This window comes from Aquarana catesbeiana, linkage group LG06 (genome assembly GCF_042186555.1).
Source record: "Aquarana catesbeiana isolate 2022-GZ linkage group LG06, ASM4218655v1, whole genome shotgun sequence".
In the NCBI taxonomy this organism is placed as follows: Eukaryota; Metazoa; Chordata; class Amphibia; order Anura; family Ranidae; genus Aquarana; species Aquarana catesbeiana.
Genome location: NC_133329.1, coordinates 418,491,301 through 418,506,951, shown reverse-complemented (window position 1 = coordinate 418,506,951; position 15,651 = coordinate 418,491,301). Strand labels below are relative to the sequence as shown.

General features: G+C 50.3%; 1 protein-coding gene across 1 annotated transcript in view; it reads left to right on the top strand.

The window, feature by feature from the left end:
- The window catches only part of LOC141147343 (ly6/PLAUR domain-containing protein 1-like), a 168,747-nt gene extending 153,406 nt beyond the window's left edge, over window positions 1-15,341 (top strand). The window contains exon 3 of the mRNA XM_073634584.1: window positions 14,905-15,341. Within this exon, the coding sequence (XP_073490685.1) occupies window positions 14,905-15,140 (236 nt within the window). The 3' untranslated portion in view covers window positions 15,141-15,341. The remainder of the gene's footprint in view (window positions 1-14,904) is intronic.
- The last annotated feature ends 310 nt before the right edge of the window (window positions 15,342-15,651 follow it).

Here is a 15,651-nt window from a genome sequence, read left to right as displayed (position 1 = left end):
CCCTTGGCACGGAATGTTCCTCACTCCACTTGAGTGCTTCCGTCAGTATACCACTTCCTTGTAGTCTGGATACAGATATCAGATATTCCAAATGCTTCCAAGCACAAAACAAGGCGACACTTGCTTAGATGCTAACATGAACTAACTTTATTTAGAATCTAAATTACAAGACTTTATATGCCGTTGGAACCTCCACTAACAATACAACTGTAACCTAATTAACATGAGCTAGTTTGCTAAATCATTTACCCAGACTAGGTGACTATTCAATACACATTACCATAAACATCAACACAGGGTTAATTAGAACAAACAACAATGAGTTGAATGCCCTTAGAATCTGTGGCAAGCCAGACTAAACTCATTTACATTAAACCATAGCTCCCAACTGTCCCTGATTTTGAGGGACTGTCCCTGATTTGGAGCAATGTCCCTCTGTCCCTCTTTCCTCTTCATTTGTCCCTCATTTTGGTCTGATCCATATAGATGTATATAAAATGCACTTTTTCGCTATCAAAAAGAGTTTCCCAGTGCTAAACCTTTCATCTGATTTCTAAATTGCTGCATTTGCAAATCCCAAAAGCCAATATAAAGGAATTGTAGTGGTAAAAAAAGCACTTGTAAGTTTAACCAATCTTGTTTTTTGTACAATTCTCCTTTAAAGGGGGCGTGGCAAGGGGTGTGTCCTATACCTACATACTTTTGCTGATAGGTGTCCCTCATTCCCATCTCAAAAAGTTGGGAGGTATGATTAAACACATTATAGCAGACATCAGACAGGTGAGTGGAGTTTGAGTCCCAACAGTATGACTCAGTCACTATTGCTACTATGGAAAATACAGGGTCCCCAGAGTCTGTGTGTCCTGGGGGACAAGGACCCGAAGCCAAAGTAACAACACCTCAAGGGTACCCCAAATGCCAGGGCCCATAATCTGCAGGCAAGAGGCTCACATTCAGTCCCCTCCAAAAGCCTCTATCCCGGGTGAGTCTGTCAGTATCTCTGTACTGATGATGGTGAGGTCTCCTTCCTATCTCTGTACTGATGATGGCGGGGTGAGGTCTCCTTCCTATCTCTGTACTGATGATGGTGAGGTGAGGTCTCCTTCCTATCTCTGTACTGATGATGGCGGGGTGAGGTCTCCTTCCTATCTCTGTACTGATGATGGTGAGGTGAGGTCTCCTTCCTATCCCTGTACTGATGATGGTGAGGTGAGGTCTCCTTCCTATCTCTGTACTGATGATGGTGAGGTGAGGTCTCCTTCCTATCTCTGTACTGATGATGGTGAGGTTAGGTCTCCTTCTTATCCCTGTACTGATGATGGTGAGGTGAGGTCTCCTTCCTATCTCTGTACTGATGATGGCGGGGTGAGGTCTCCTTACTTTCTCTGTACTGATGATGGCGAGGTGAGGTCTCCTTCCTATCTCTGCACTGATGATGGTGGGGTGAGGTCTCCTTCCTATCTCTGTACTGATGATGGTGGGGTGAGGTCTCCTTCCTATCTCTGTACTGATGTAGGCGGGGTGAGTTCTCCTTCCTATCTCTGTACTGATGTAGGCGGGGTGAGGTCTCCTTCCTTTCTCTGTACTGATGATGGTGAGGTGAGTTCTCCTTCCTATGTCTGTACTGATGATGGCGAGGTGACGTCTCCTTCCTATCTCTGTACTGATGATGGTGAGGTGAGGTCTCCTTCCTATCTCTGTACTGATGATGGCGAGGTGAGGTCTCCTTCCTATGTCTGTACTGATGATGGGGGGTGAGTTTCCTTCCTATCTCTATACTGATGATGGTGAGGTGAGGTCTCCTTCCTATCTCTGTACTGATGATGGAAGGGTGAGGTCTCCTTCCTATCTCTGTACTGATGATGGTGAGGTGAGGTCTCCTTCCTATCTCTGTACTGATGATGGAAGGGTGAGGTCTCCTTCCTATCTCTGTACTGATGATGGAAGGGTGAGGTCTCCTTCCTATGTCTGTACTGATGATGGCGAGGTGACGTCTGCTTCCTATCTCTGTACTGATGATGGCGAGGTGAGGTCTCCTTCCTTTCTCTGTACTGATGATGGCGAGGTGACGTCTCCTTCCTATCTCTGTACTGATGATGGCGGGGTGACGTCTCCTTCCTATCTCTGTACTGATGATGGCGGGGTGATGTCTCCTTCCTATCTCTGTACTGATGATGGCGGGGTGAGGTCTCCTTCCTATCTCTGTACTGATAATGGCGAGGTGAGGTCTCCTTCCTATCTCTGTACTGATGATGGCGAGGTGAGGTCTCCTTCCTATCTCAGTACTGATGATGGTGGGGTGAGGTCTCTTTCCTATCTCTGTACTGATGATGGCGAGGTGAGGTCTCCTTCATATCTCTGTACTGATGATGGTGGGGTGAGGTCTCTTTCCTATCTCTGTACTGATGATGGCGAGGTGAGGTCTCCTTCATATCTCTGTACTGATGATGGTGGGGTGAGGTCTCCTTCCTATCTCAGTACTGATGATGGTGGGGTGAGGTCTCTTTCCTATCTCTGTACTGATGATGGTGAGGTGAGGTCTCCTTCCTTTCTCTGTACTGATAATGGCGAGGTGATGTCTCCTTCCTATCTCTGTACTGATGATGGCGAGGTGAGGTCTCCTTCCTATCTCAGTACTGATGATGGTGGGGTGAGGTCTCTTTCCTATCTCTGTACTGATGATGGCGAGGTGAGGTCTCCTTCATATCTCTGTACTGATGATGGCGAGGTGACGTCTCCTTCCTATCTCTGTACTGATGATGGTGAGGTGAGGTCTCCTTCCTATCTCTGTACTGATGATGGCGAGGTGAGGTCTCCTTCTTATCTCTATATTGATGATGGTGGGTTGAGGTCTCCTTCCTATCTCTGTACTGATGATGGAAGGGTGAGGTCTCCTTCCTATCTCTGTACTGATGATGGCAGGGTGAGGTCTCCTTCCTATCTCTGTACTGATGATGGAAGGGTGAGGTCTCCTTCCTATGTCTGTACTGATGATGGCGAGGTGACGTCTGCTTCCTATCTCTGTACTGATGATGGCGAGGTGAGGTCTCCTTCCTTTCTCTGTACTGATGATGGCGAGGTGACATCTCCTTCCTATCTCTGTACTGATGATGGGGGGTGAGTTTCCTTCCTATCTCTGCACTGATGATGGCGGGGTGAGGTCTCCTTCCTTTCTCTGTACTGATGATGGCGAGGTGAGGTCTCCTTCCTATCTCTGTACTGATGATGGTGGGGTGAGGTCTCCTTCCTTTCTCTGTACTGATGATGGCAGGGTGAGGTCTCCTTCCTATCTCTGTACTGATGATGGAAGGGTGAGGTCTCCTTCCTATGTCTGTACTGATGATGGCGAGGTGACGTCTGCTTCCTATCTCTGTACTGATGATGGCGAGGTGAGGTCTCCTTCCTTTCTCTGTACTGATGATGGCGAGGTGACATCTCCTTCCTATCTCTGTACTGATGATGGGGGGTGAGTTTCCTTCCTATCTCTGCACTGATGATGGCGGGGTGAGGTCTCCTTCCTTTCTCTGTACTGATGATGGCGAGGTGAGGTCTCCTTCCTATCTCTGTACTGATGATGGTGGGGTGAGGTCTCCTTCCTTTCTCTGTACTGATGATGGCGGGGTGAGGTCTCCTTCCTATCTCTGTACTGATGTAGGCGGGGTGAGTTCTCCTTCCTATCTCTGTACTGATGATGGCGAGGTGACGTCTCCTTCCTATCTCTGTACTGATGATGGCGAGGTGAGGTCTCCTTCCTATCTCTGTACTGATGATGGCGAGGTGAGGTCTCCTTCCTATCTCTGTACTGATGATGGTGGGGTGAGGTCTCCTTCCTATGTCTGTACTGATGATGGCGAGGTGAGGTCTCCTTCCTTTCTCTGTACTGATGATGGTGGGGTGAGGTCTCCTTCCTATGTCTGTACTGATGATGGCGAGGTGACGTCTCCTTCCTATCTCTGTACTGATGATGGCAGGATGAGGTCTCCTTCCTATCTCTTTACTGATGATGGCGAGGTGAGGTCTCCTTCCTATCTCTGTACTGATGATGGCGGGGTGAGGTCTCCTTCCTATCTCTGTACTGTTGATGGCGGGGTGAGGTCTCCTTCCTATCTCTGTACTGATGATGGCGAGGTGAGGTCTCCTTCCTATCTCTGTACTGATGATGGCGGGGTGAGGTCTCCTTCCTATCTCTGTACTGATGATGGCGAGGTGAGGTCTCCTTCCTATCTCTGTACTGATGATGGCGGGGTGAGGTCTCCTTCCTATCTCTGTACTGATGATGGTGAGGTGAGGTCTCCTTCCTATCTCTGTACTGATGATGGCGGGGTGAGGTCTCCTTCCTATCTCTGTACTGATGATGGCGAGGTGAGGTCTCCTTCCTATCTTTGTACTGATGATGGCGGGGTGAGGTCTCCTTCCTATCTCTGTACTGATGATGGGGGGTGAGTTTCCTTCCTATCTCTGTACTGATGATGGCGGGTTGAGGTCTCCTTTCTATCTCTGTACTGATGATGGAAGGGTGAGGTCTCCTTCCTATCTCTGTACTGATGATGGAAGGGTGAGGTCTCCTTCCTATCTCTGTACTGATGACGGCGGGGTGAGGTCTCCTTCCTATCTCTGTACTGATGACGGCGGGGTGAGGTCTCCTTCCTATCTCTGTACTGATGATGGAAGGGTGAGGTCTCCTTCCTATCTCTGTACTGATGATGGAAGGGTGAGGTCTCCTTCCTATCTCTGTACTGATGATGGCGAGGTGAGGTCTCCTTCCTATCTCTGTACTGATGACGGCGGGGTGAGGTCTCCTTCCTATCTCTGTACTGATGATGGCAGGGTGAGGTCTCCTTCCTATCTCTGTACTGATGATGGCGGGGTGAGGTCTCCTTCCTATCTCTGTACTGATAATGGCGGGGTGAGGTCTTCTTCCTATCTCTGTACTGATGATGGCGAGGTGAGGTCTTCTTCCTATCTCTGTACTGATGATGGCGAGGTGAGGTCTCCTTCCTATCTCTGTACTGATGATGGTGAGGTGAGGTCTCCTTCCTATCTCTGTACTGATGATGGCGGGGTGAGGTCTTCTTCCTATCTCTGTACTGATGATGGCGAGGTGAGGTCTCCTTCCTATCTCTGTACTGATGATGGTGAGGTGAGGTCTCCTTCCTATCTCTGTACTGATGATGGCGAGGTGAGGTCTCCTTCCTATCTCTGTACTGATGATGGCGGGGTGAGGTCTCCTTCCTATCTCTGTACTGATGATGGCGGGGTGAGGTCTTCTTCCTATCTCTGTACTGCTGATGGCGGGGTGAGGTCTTCTTCCTATCTCTGTACTGATGATGGTGAGGTGAGGTCTCCTTCCTATCTCTGTACTGATGATGGCGGGGTGAGGTCTTCTTCCTATCTCTGTACTGATGATGGCGAGGTGAGGTCTTCTTCTTATCTCTGTACTGATGATGGTGAGGTGAGGTCTCCTTCCTATCTCTGTACTGATGATGGTGGGGTGAGGTCTCCTTCCTATCTCTGTACTGATGATGGCGGGGTGAGGTCTCCTTCCTATCTCTGTACTGATGATGGCGGGGTGAGGTCTTCTTCCTATCTCTGTACTGTTGATGGCGGGGTGAGGTCTCCTTCCTATCTCTGTACTGATGATGGTGAGGTGAGGTCTTCTTCCTATCTCTGTACTGATGATGGTGGGGTGAGGTCTCCTTCCTATCTCTGTACTGATGATGGCGGGGTGAGGTCTTCTTCCTATCTCTGTACTGATGATGGCGAGGTGAGGTCTCCTTCCTATCTCTGTACTGATGATGGCGAGGTGAGGTCTCCTTCCTATCTCTGTACTGATGATGGCGAGGTGAGGTCTCCTTCCTATCTCTGTACTGATGATGGCGAGGTGAGGTCTCCTTCCTATCTCTGTACTGATGATGGAGGGGTGAGGTCTCCTTCCTATCTCTGTACTGATGATGGTGAGGTGAGGTCTCCTTCCTATCTCTGTACTGATGATGGCGAGGTGAGGTCTCCTTCCTATCTCTGTACTGATGATGGCGAGGTGAGGTCTCCTTCCTATCTCTGTACTGATGATGGCGAGGTGAGGTCTTCTTCCTATCTCTGTACTGATGATGGCGAGGTGAGGTCTGCTTCCTATCTCTGTACTGATGATGGCGAGGTGAGGTCTCCTTCCTATCTCTGTACTGATGATGGTGGGGTGAGGTCTTCTTCCTATCTCTGTACTGATGATGGCGGGGTGAGGTCTTCTTCATATCTCTGTACTGATGATGGCGGGGTGAGGTCTCCTTCCTATCTCTGTACTGATGATGGTGGGGTGAGGTCTCCTTCCTATCTCTGTACTGATGATGGCGGGGTGAGGTCTCCTTCCTATCTCTGTACTGATGATGGTGAGGTGAGGTCTCCTTCCTATCTCTGTACTGATGATGGTGGGGTGAGGTCTTCTTCCTATCTCTGTACTGATGATGACGGGGTGAGGTCTTCTTCATATCTCTGTACTGATGATGGCGGGGTGAGGTCTCCTTCCTATCTCTGTACTGATGATGGTGGGGTGAGGTCTCCTTCCTATCTCTGTACTGATGATGGTGGGGTGAGGATCACACCAGGTTCAGGGTGCTTGGGAGAGTTCAGTTCCACTTAAGTCATTCTCTCACTAGTTCAACTCCCACTGCTCCCCCTCACAGCAGTGACTAAGCAGCTTGGATCACCCCGCTCTCCATTCCCAGCAGTGCTTTGGCTGCCTCCCAGATTTGTAATCTCCAAGCTAAGCACACAGAAGGTACTGGGGGGAGGACAGTGTGAGCTGAGCTGCTGAGTCATTGCTGGGAGGGGGAGCAGGGTGAGTTGAGTGGCTGAGTCATTGCTGGGAGGAGGAGCAGGGTGAGCTGAGTGGCTGAGTCATTGCTGGGAGGGGGAGCAGGGTGAGTTGAGTGGCTGAGCCATTGCTGGGAGGAGGAGCAGGGTGAGCTGAGTGGCTGAGTCATTGCTGGGAGGGGGAGCAGGGTGAGCTGAGTGGCTGAGTCATTGCTGGGAGGGGGGGCAGGGTGAGCTGAGTGGCTGAGTCATTGCTGGGAGGAGGAGCAGGGTGAGCTGAGTGGCTGAGTCATTGCTGGGAGGAGGAGCAGGGTGAGCTGATCGGCTGAGTCATTGCTGGGAGGAGGAGCAGGGTGAGCTGATTGGCTGAGTCATTGCTGGGAGGAGGAGCAGGGTGAGTTGGACTGCTGAGTCATTGGTGGGAGGAGTAGCAGGGTGAGCTGAGTGGCTGAGTTATTGCTGGGAGGAGGAGCAGGGTGAGCTGATCGGCTGAGTCATTGCTGGGAGGAGGAGCAGGGTGAGCTGATCGGCTGAGTCATTGCTGGGAGGAGTAGCAGGGTGAGCTGAGTGGCTGAGTTATTGCTGGGAGGAGGAGCAGGGTGAGCTGATCGGCTGAGTCATTGCTGGGAGGAGGAGCAGGGTGAGTTGAGTGGCTGAGTCATTGCTGGGAGGGGAAGCAGGGTGAGCTGATCGGCTGAGTCATTGCTGCGAGGGGGAGCAGGGTGAGCTGAGTGGCTGAGTCACTGCTAGGAGGAGGAGCAGGGTGAGCTGAGTGGCTGAGTCATTGCTGGGAGGGGAAGCAGGGTGCGTTGAGTGGCTGAGTCATTGCTCGGAGGAGGAGCAGGGTGAGTTGAGTGGCTGAGTCATTGCTGGGAGGGGGAGCAGGGTGAGTTGAGTGGCTGAGTCATTGCTGGGAGGGGGAGCAGGGTGAGTTGAGCACGGAATGGACTGTCATATATAATACAATGTTTAGATCTCAGGCACTCGGGACATTTATAAATTCCCCTCCATGTAATCCTAGGTGTCCATTCACACATCGGCTGTTATCAAATGTTTTAGGCGGGGTAAAAACTATTGGGTTCTGAGAGGCATTTTTCAGCTTTAAAAATGCAGATAAAAGCTCAAAAACGTGGCTCACTGGCTTTTTAAAAAAAATGTTTTTGATCTCATCGATTAAAAAAAAAAAACGCTGAAAAACATTGAAAAACTTATTGCAAAGCTACTGGATTTATTATAACGTTATTATACCGTCCAGTGTGCAGGCGTCACATCTCCCCGAATCCACATTCCTTCTTCCTTCTCACAGCTCCTGAGATACCAGATTTTGTTCTCCCTCCATGAATACGGGGATTCCGTACAGAGTAGGATGTGATGATCACCGTCAGGCTGTATGGCCTTGGACAGGAGTCTTCCAGCATTCGGGATGTTTTGCTCGCAGTTAGTGTGATTTTTCCAGCATCCAAAATTATTGATATAATCAGAGAAATAAATACTGGCAGCACACAATGGGCTCACTGATTGGAGCTGACCCACCAGGATGACCCATTTAGCCCGCCGGAGATCGGTTCCCTCAACAATAGGAAGGACTGAGACTACCTGTGCATGGTCGACTTCACAGAGAAGGTCCCATACCGTACACTAGTGTTGTCCTAGTGTTGTCTTAGCGGTGTCCTAGCGTTGTCCTAGCGTTGTCCTAGTGTTGTCCTAGCATTGTCTTAGCGGTGTCCTAGCGTTGTCCTAGTGTTGTCCTAGCATTGTCTTAGCGTTTTTCCTAGCGTTTTCCTAGCGGTGTCCTAGTGTTGTCTTAGCGGTGTCCTAGCGTTGTCCTAGCGTTGTCCTAGCGTTGTCCTAGTGTTGTCCTAGCATTGTCTTAGCGTTGTCCTAGCGTTTTTCCTAGCGTTTTCCTAGCGGTGTCCTAGTGTTGTCTTAGCAGTGTCCTAGAGTTGTCCTAGCGGTGTCCTAGCGGTGTCCTAGCGGTGTCCTAGTGTTGTCTTAGCGGTGTCCTAGAGTTGTCCTAGCATTGTCCTAGCGTTGTCCTAGCGGTGTCCTAGTGGTGTCCTAGCGTTGTCCTAGCGGTGTCCTAGTGTTGTCTTAGCGGTGTCCTAGTGTTGTCCTAGCGGTGTCCTAGCGGTGTCCTAGCGGTGTCCTAGCGGTGTCCTAGCATTGTCCTAGCAGTGTCCTAGCTATGTCCTAGCATTGTCCTAGCGGTGTCCTAGCGTTGTCCTAGCGTTGTCCTAGCTGTGTCCTAGTGTTGTCCTAGCATTGTCTTAGCGGTGTCCTAGTGTTGTCCTAGTGTTGTCTTAGCGGTGTCCTAGTGTTGTCCTAGTGTTGTCCTAGCGGTGTCCTAGCGGTGTGTTAGCGTTGTCCTAGCGGTGTCCTAGTGTTGTCCTAGCGGTGTCATAGTGTTGTCTTAGCGGTGTCCTAGTGTTGTCTTAGCGGTGTGTTAGCGTTGTCCTAGTGTTGTCCTAGCATTGTCTTAGCGTTTTTCCTAGCGTTTTCCTAGCGGTGTCCTAGTGTTGTCTTAGCGGTGTCCTAGCGTTGTCCTAGCGTTGTCCTAGCGTTGTCCTAGTGTTGTCCTAGCATTGTCTTAGCGTTGTCCTAGCGTTTTTCCTAGCGTTTTCCTAGCGGTGTCCTAGTGTTGTCTTAGCAGTGTCCTAGAGTTGTCCTAGAGTTGTCCTAGCGGTGTCCTAGCGTTGTCCTAGTGTTGTCTTAGCGGTGTCCTAGAGTTGTCCTAGCATTGTCCTAGCGTTGTCCTAGCGGTGTCCTAGTGTTGTCTTAGCAGTGTCCTAGAGTTGTCCTAGCGGTGTCCTAGCGTTGTTCTAGCGGTGTCCTAGCGGTGTCCTAGTGTTGTCTTAGCGGTGTCCTAGAGTTGTCCTAGCATTGTCCTAGCGTTGTCCTAGCGGTGTCCTAGTGGTGTCCTAGCGTTGTCCTAGCGGTGTCCTAGTGTTGTCTTAGCGGTGTCCTAGAGTTGTCCTAGCATTGTCCTAGTGTTGTCCTAGCGGTGTCCTAGCGGTGTCCTAGCATTGTCCTAGCAGTGTCCTAGCTATGTCCTAGCATTGTCCTAGCGGTGTCCTAGCGTTGTCCTAGCGTTGTCCTAGCTGTGTCCTAGTGTTGTCCTAGCATTGTCTTAGCGGTGTCCTAGTGTTGTCCTAGTGTTGTCTTAGCGGTGTCCTAGTGTTGTCCTAGTGTTGTCCTAGCGGTGTCCTAGCGGTGTGTTAGCGTTGTCCTAGCGGTGTCCTAGTGTTGTCCTAGCGGTGTCATAGTGTTGTCTTAGCGGTGTCCTAGTGTTGTCTTAGCGGTGTGTTAGCGTTGTCCTAGTGTTGTCCTAGCATTGTCTTAGCGTTTTTCCTAGCGTTTTCCTAGCGGTGTCCTAGTGTTGTCTTAGCGGTGTCCTAGCGTTGTCCTAGCGTTGTCCTAGTGTTGTCCTAGCATTGTCTTAGCGTTGTCCTAGCGTTTTTCCTAGCGTTTTCCTAGCGGTGTCCTAGTGTTGTCTTAGCAGTGTCCTAGAGTTGTCCTAGCGGTGTCCTAGCGTTGTCCTAGCGGTGTCCTAGTGTTGTCTTAGCGGTGTCCTAGAGTTGTCCTAGCATTGTCCTAGCGTTGTCCTAGCGGTGTCCTAGTGGTGTCCTAGCGTTGTCCTAGCGGTGTCCTAGTGTTGTCTTAGCGGTGTCCTAGAGTTGTCCTAGCATTGTCCTAGTGTTGTCCTAGCGGTGTCCTAGCGGTGTCCTAGCGGTGTCCTAGCATTGTCCTAGCAGTGTCCTAGCTATGTCCTAGCATTGTCCTAGCGGTGTCCTAGCGTTGTCCTAGCGTTGTCCTAGCTGTGTCCTAGTGTTGTCCTAGCATTGTCTTAGCGGTGTCCTAGTGTTGTCCTAGTGTTGTCTTAGCGGTGTCCTAGTGTTGTCCTAGTGTTGTCCTAACGGTGTCCTAGCGGTGTGTTAGCGTTGTCCTAGCGGTGTCCTAGTGTTGTCCTAGCGGTGTCATAGTGTTGTCTTAGCGGTGTCCTAGTGTTGTCTTAGCGGTGTGTTAGCGTTGTCCTAGTGTTGTCCTAGCATTGTCTTAGCGTTTTTCCTAGCGTTTTCCTAGCGGTGTCCTAGTGTTGTCTTAGCGGTGTCCTAGCGTTGTCCTAGCGTTGTCCTAGTGTTGTCCTAGCATTGTCTTAGCGTTGTCCTAGCGTTTTTCCTAGCGTTTTCCTAGCGGTGTCCTAGTGTTGTCTTAGCAGTGTCCTAGAGTTGTCCTAGCGGTGTCCTAGCGTTGTCCTAGCGGTGTCCTAGCGGTGTCCTAGTGTTGTCTTAGCGGTGTCCTAGAGTTGTCCTAGCATTGTCCTAGCGTTGTCCTAGCGGTGTCCTAGTGGTGTCCTAGCGTTGTCCTAGCGGTGTCCTAGTGTTGTCTTAGCGGTGTCCTAGAGTTGTCCTAGCATTGTTCTAGTGTTGTCCTAGCGGTGTCCTAGCGGTGTCCTAGCGGTGTCCTAGCATTGTCCTAGCAGTGTCCTAGCTATGTCCTAGCATTGTCCTAGCGGTGTCCTAGCGTTGTCCTAGCGTTGTCCTAGCTGTGTCCTAGTGTTGTCCTAGCATTGTCTTAGCGGTGTCCTAGTGTTGTCCTAGTGTTGTCTTAGCGGTGTCCTAGTGTTGTCCTAGTGTTGTCCTAGCGGTGTCCTAGCGGTGTGTTAGCGTTGTCCTAGCGGTGTCCTAGTGTTGTCCTAGCGGTGTCATAGTGTTGTCTTAGCGGTGTCCTAGTGTTGTCCTAGCATTGTCTTAGCGTTTTTCCTAGCGTTTTCCTAGCAGTGTCCTAGTGTTGTCTTAGCGGTGTCCTAGCGTTGTCCTAGCGTTGTCCTAGCGTTGTCCTAGTGTTGTCCTAGCATTGTCTTAGCGTTGTCCTAGCGTTTTTCCTAGCGTTTTCCTAGCGGTGTCCTAGTGTTGTCTTAGCAGTGTCCTAGAGTTGTCCTAGAGTTGTCCTAGCGGTGTCCTAGCGTTGTCCTAGCGGTGTCCTAGCGGTGTCCTAGTGTTGTCTTAGCGGTGTCCTAGAGTTGTCCTAGCATTGTCCTAGCGTTGTCCTAGCGGTGTCCTAGTGGTGTCCTAGCGTTGTCCTAGCGGTGTCCTAGTGTTGTCTTAGCGGTGTCCTAGAGTTGTCCTAGCATTGTCCTAGTGTTGTCCTAGCGGTGTCCTAGCGTTGTCCTAGCGGTGTCCTAGCGGTGTCCTAGCGGTGTCCTAGCATTGTCCTAGCAGTGTCCTAGCTATGTCCTAGCATTGTCCTAGCGGTGTCCTAGCGTTGTCCTAGCTGTGTCCTAGTGTTGTCCTAGCATTGTCTTAGCGGTGTCCTAGTGTTGTCCTAGTGTTGTCTTAGCGGTGTCCTAGTGTTGTCCTAGTGTTGTCCTAGCGGTGTCCTAGCGGTGTGTTAGCGTTGTCCTAGCGGTGTCCTAGTGTTGTCCTAGCGGTGTCATAGTGTTGTCTTAGCGGTGTCCTAGTGTTGTCTTAGCGGTGTGTTAGCGTTGTCCTAGCGGTGTCCTAGCGTTGTCCTAGCGTTGTCTTAGCGGTGTCCTAGTGTTGTCTTAGCGGTGTCCTAGCGGTGTCCTAGTGTTGTCTTAGCGGTGTCCTAGCGTTGTCCTAGCGTTGTCCTAGCGTTGTCCTAGCTGTGTCCTAGTGTTTTCCTAGCGGTGTCCTAGTGTTTTCCTAGCGGTGTCCTAGCGTTGTCCTAGCGGTGTCCTAGCGTTGTCTTAGCGGTGTCCTAGTGTTGTCTTAGCGGTGTCCCAGTGTTGTCCTAGCGGTGTCCTAGTGTTTTCCTAGCGTTGTCCTAGCGTTGTCCTAGCGTTGTCCTAGCGGTGTCCTAGCGTTGTCCTAGCGGTGTCCTAGCGTTGTCTTAGCGGTGTCCTAGCGGTGTCCTAGCGTTGTCTTTGCGGTGTCCTAGCGTTGTCTTTGCGGTGTCCTAGTGTTGTCTTAGCGGTGTCCCAGTGTTGTCCTAGCAGTGTCCTAGTGTTTTCTTGCGGTGTCCTAGTGTTGCCTTAGCGGTGTCCTAGCATTGTCTTAGCGGCGTCCTAGCGGTGTCCTAGTGTTGTCTTAGCGGTGTCCTAGTGTTGTCTTAGCAGTGTCCTAGTGTTGTCCTAGCGGTGTCCTAGTGTTGTCTTAGCGGTGTCCTAGTGTTGTCCTAGCGGTGTCCTAGCGTTGTCCTAGCGTTGTCTTAGCAGTGTCCTAGTGTTGTCTTTGCGGTGTCCTAGTGTTGTCTTAGTGGTGTCCTAGTGTTGTCTTTGCGGTGTCCTAGTGTTGTCTTTGCGGTGTCCTAGTGTTGTCTTTGCGGTGTCCTAGTGTTGTCTTAGCGGTGTCCTAGTGTTGTCTTTGCGGTGTCCTAGTTTTGTCCTAGCGGTGTCCTAGTGTTGTCCTAGCGGTGTCCTAGCATTGTCCTAGCGGTGTCCTAGCGTTGTCTTTGCGGTGTCCTAGTGTTGTCTTTGCGGTGTCCTAGTTTTGTCTTAGCGGTGTCCTAGTGTTGTCCTAGCGGTGTCCTAGTGTTGTCCTAGCGGTGTCCTAGTGTTGTCTTAGTGGTGTCCTAGCGTTGTCCTAGCGGTGTTCTAGCGTTGTCCTAGCGTTGCCCTGGCATTGTCCTAGCATTGTTCTGGAGTTTTCCTAGCTTTGTCCTAGTGGTGTGATAGCGTTATCCCAGTGTTGTCCTGGCGTTGTCCTAGCAGTGTTCTAGCGGTATCCTAGCGTTGTCCTATGTTATCCTAGCTTTGTCCTAGCGGTGCCATAGCAATATCCAAGTGTTGTCCTTGTGGTGTTCTAGTGTTGTCCTAGCATTATCCCAGTGTTGTCCTGGCGGTGTCCTACATTATCCTAGCTTTGACCTAGCGATGGCCTAGCGTTATCCAGGTGTTGTCCTAGCGTTGTCCTTGTGGTGTCCTAGCATTATCCCAGTGGTGTCCTAGTGTTGTCCTGGTGTTGTCCTGGCATTGTCCTAGAGGTGTCCTAGCATCCTAGAGGTGTGAGTAGAAGCACAAGGTGATCGGTGACCTTCACAGAGAAGGTTCTGTACCATACACTAGCGTTGTCCTATTGTTGTCGTGACCTATCGGTGTCCCAGCGTTGTCCTGTCGGTGTCCCAGCGTTGTCCTACTGGTGTCATAGCGTTATCCAAGTGTTGTCCTAGCGTTATTGTTGTCCTAGGAGTGTCCTAGTGGTGTGAGTAGACGCAGAAGGTGATGCGGTGACCTTCACAGAGAAGGTTCTGTACCATACACTAGCGTTGTCCTAGTGTTACCCTAGCGTTGTCCTAGTGTTACCCTAGCGTTGTCCTAGTGTTACCCTAGCTATGTCCTAGTGTTACCCTAGCGTTGTCCTAGTGGTGTGAGTAGATGCAGAAGGTGATGCGGTGACCTTCACAGAGAAGGTTCTGTACCATACACTAGCGTTGTCCTAGTGTTACCCTAGCGTTGTCCTAGTGATGTGAGTAGATGCAGAAGGTGATGCAGTGACCTTCACAGAGAAGAATCTGTACTGTACACTAGCGGAGTTCTAGTGATACCCTAGCGGTGTCCTAGCAGTGTGAGTGGATGCACAAGGTGATCTTCACAGATAGGTTCTGTACCATACACTAGCGATTACCTAGCGGTGTCCTAGTGGTGTCCTAGTGGTGTGAGTAGACGCACAAGGTGAGGTGGTGACCTTCATATTGAAGGTTCTGTACTGTACACTAGCGGTGTCCTAGTGTTACCCTAGCATTGTCCTAGTGTTAACCTAGCGTTGTCCTACTGTTACCCTAGCGGTGTCCTAGCAGTGTGAGTGGATGCACAAGGTGATCTTCACAGAGAAGGTTCTGTACCATACACTAGCGATTACCTAGCGGTGTCCTAGTGTTGTCCTAGCGGTGTGAGTAGACGCACAAGGTGATGTGGTGACCTTCACAGGACACGGGTGGCACATCCCTCGGCTCTGGTGTATGTTTTTAAATTCATGGCACATTATGCTGATCAGGAACAATGATTGGGTCATTCCGCCAGCTCAATATTCAAGAAGCAGGTGGAGGGGATCGGCTTCTATCTCCCAGAATATCAATAGTTCATTTCACAGATCAGCGTTTCTCTGATCTGAAAGTAATTGGCTTTTCTTGTTTTTCCAGGCATATTATATCGCAAGTCATGTGCTTCATCAGCCGCTTGTCTTATCGCTTCTGCTGGATACCAGTCTTTCTGCACTCCGGGTAAAGTCAATTCCGTTTGTATCAGCTGCTGTGACACGTCCCTCTGCAATGGACCCCGCACCAAAAGGAACCGGAGCACTGCAGTGATGCATCATGGGAGTTCCCCGGCAATACTCATGTCTCTAGTGGTGGGCCTGCTGACAAAGCAGCTATAGGTGGGACTATGCTCAGGACTGCTCGCTGCCGGGCCCCCAGGAACTGAAATTCTTGCTGGTTTGTTGGAAAAGCAAACATGACAGGTCACCAAAAATCTATTTTGTTATATTTCTTGCTGCGCTCCAGTAAGATGAATCCTCCGTTGTATTTTAAAACTGCACTTTAATAAAGGCCATTCTTTTTTGCGTACAGAGAATAAATGGAAGCAAATGGAAGATTTGTTAATGTCTGTAGATGACACGTTGTACTTTAAATTGAGTCCTTTATTTCCGATCATTTACCTTTTCCAGCTCATTTGTCTGAAAGGTGACACAAAAGAACAAGCCATGAATCCCAGAATGCTCTTCTTCTATAGGAACCGACCAATAGGAACACTTCATAATTCAACCTGAAAGGCGTGGCATCCAACATGTTTGCGATTGGTCTGTGAAATGTCTGGATGGAGCTGAGACTCCCCGAGGCCCCACCTCCTTCCAGCGCTCCGGTGGAGGCTGACCGAATCCTGACCAG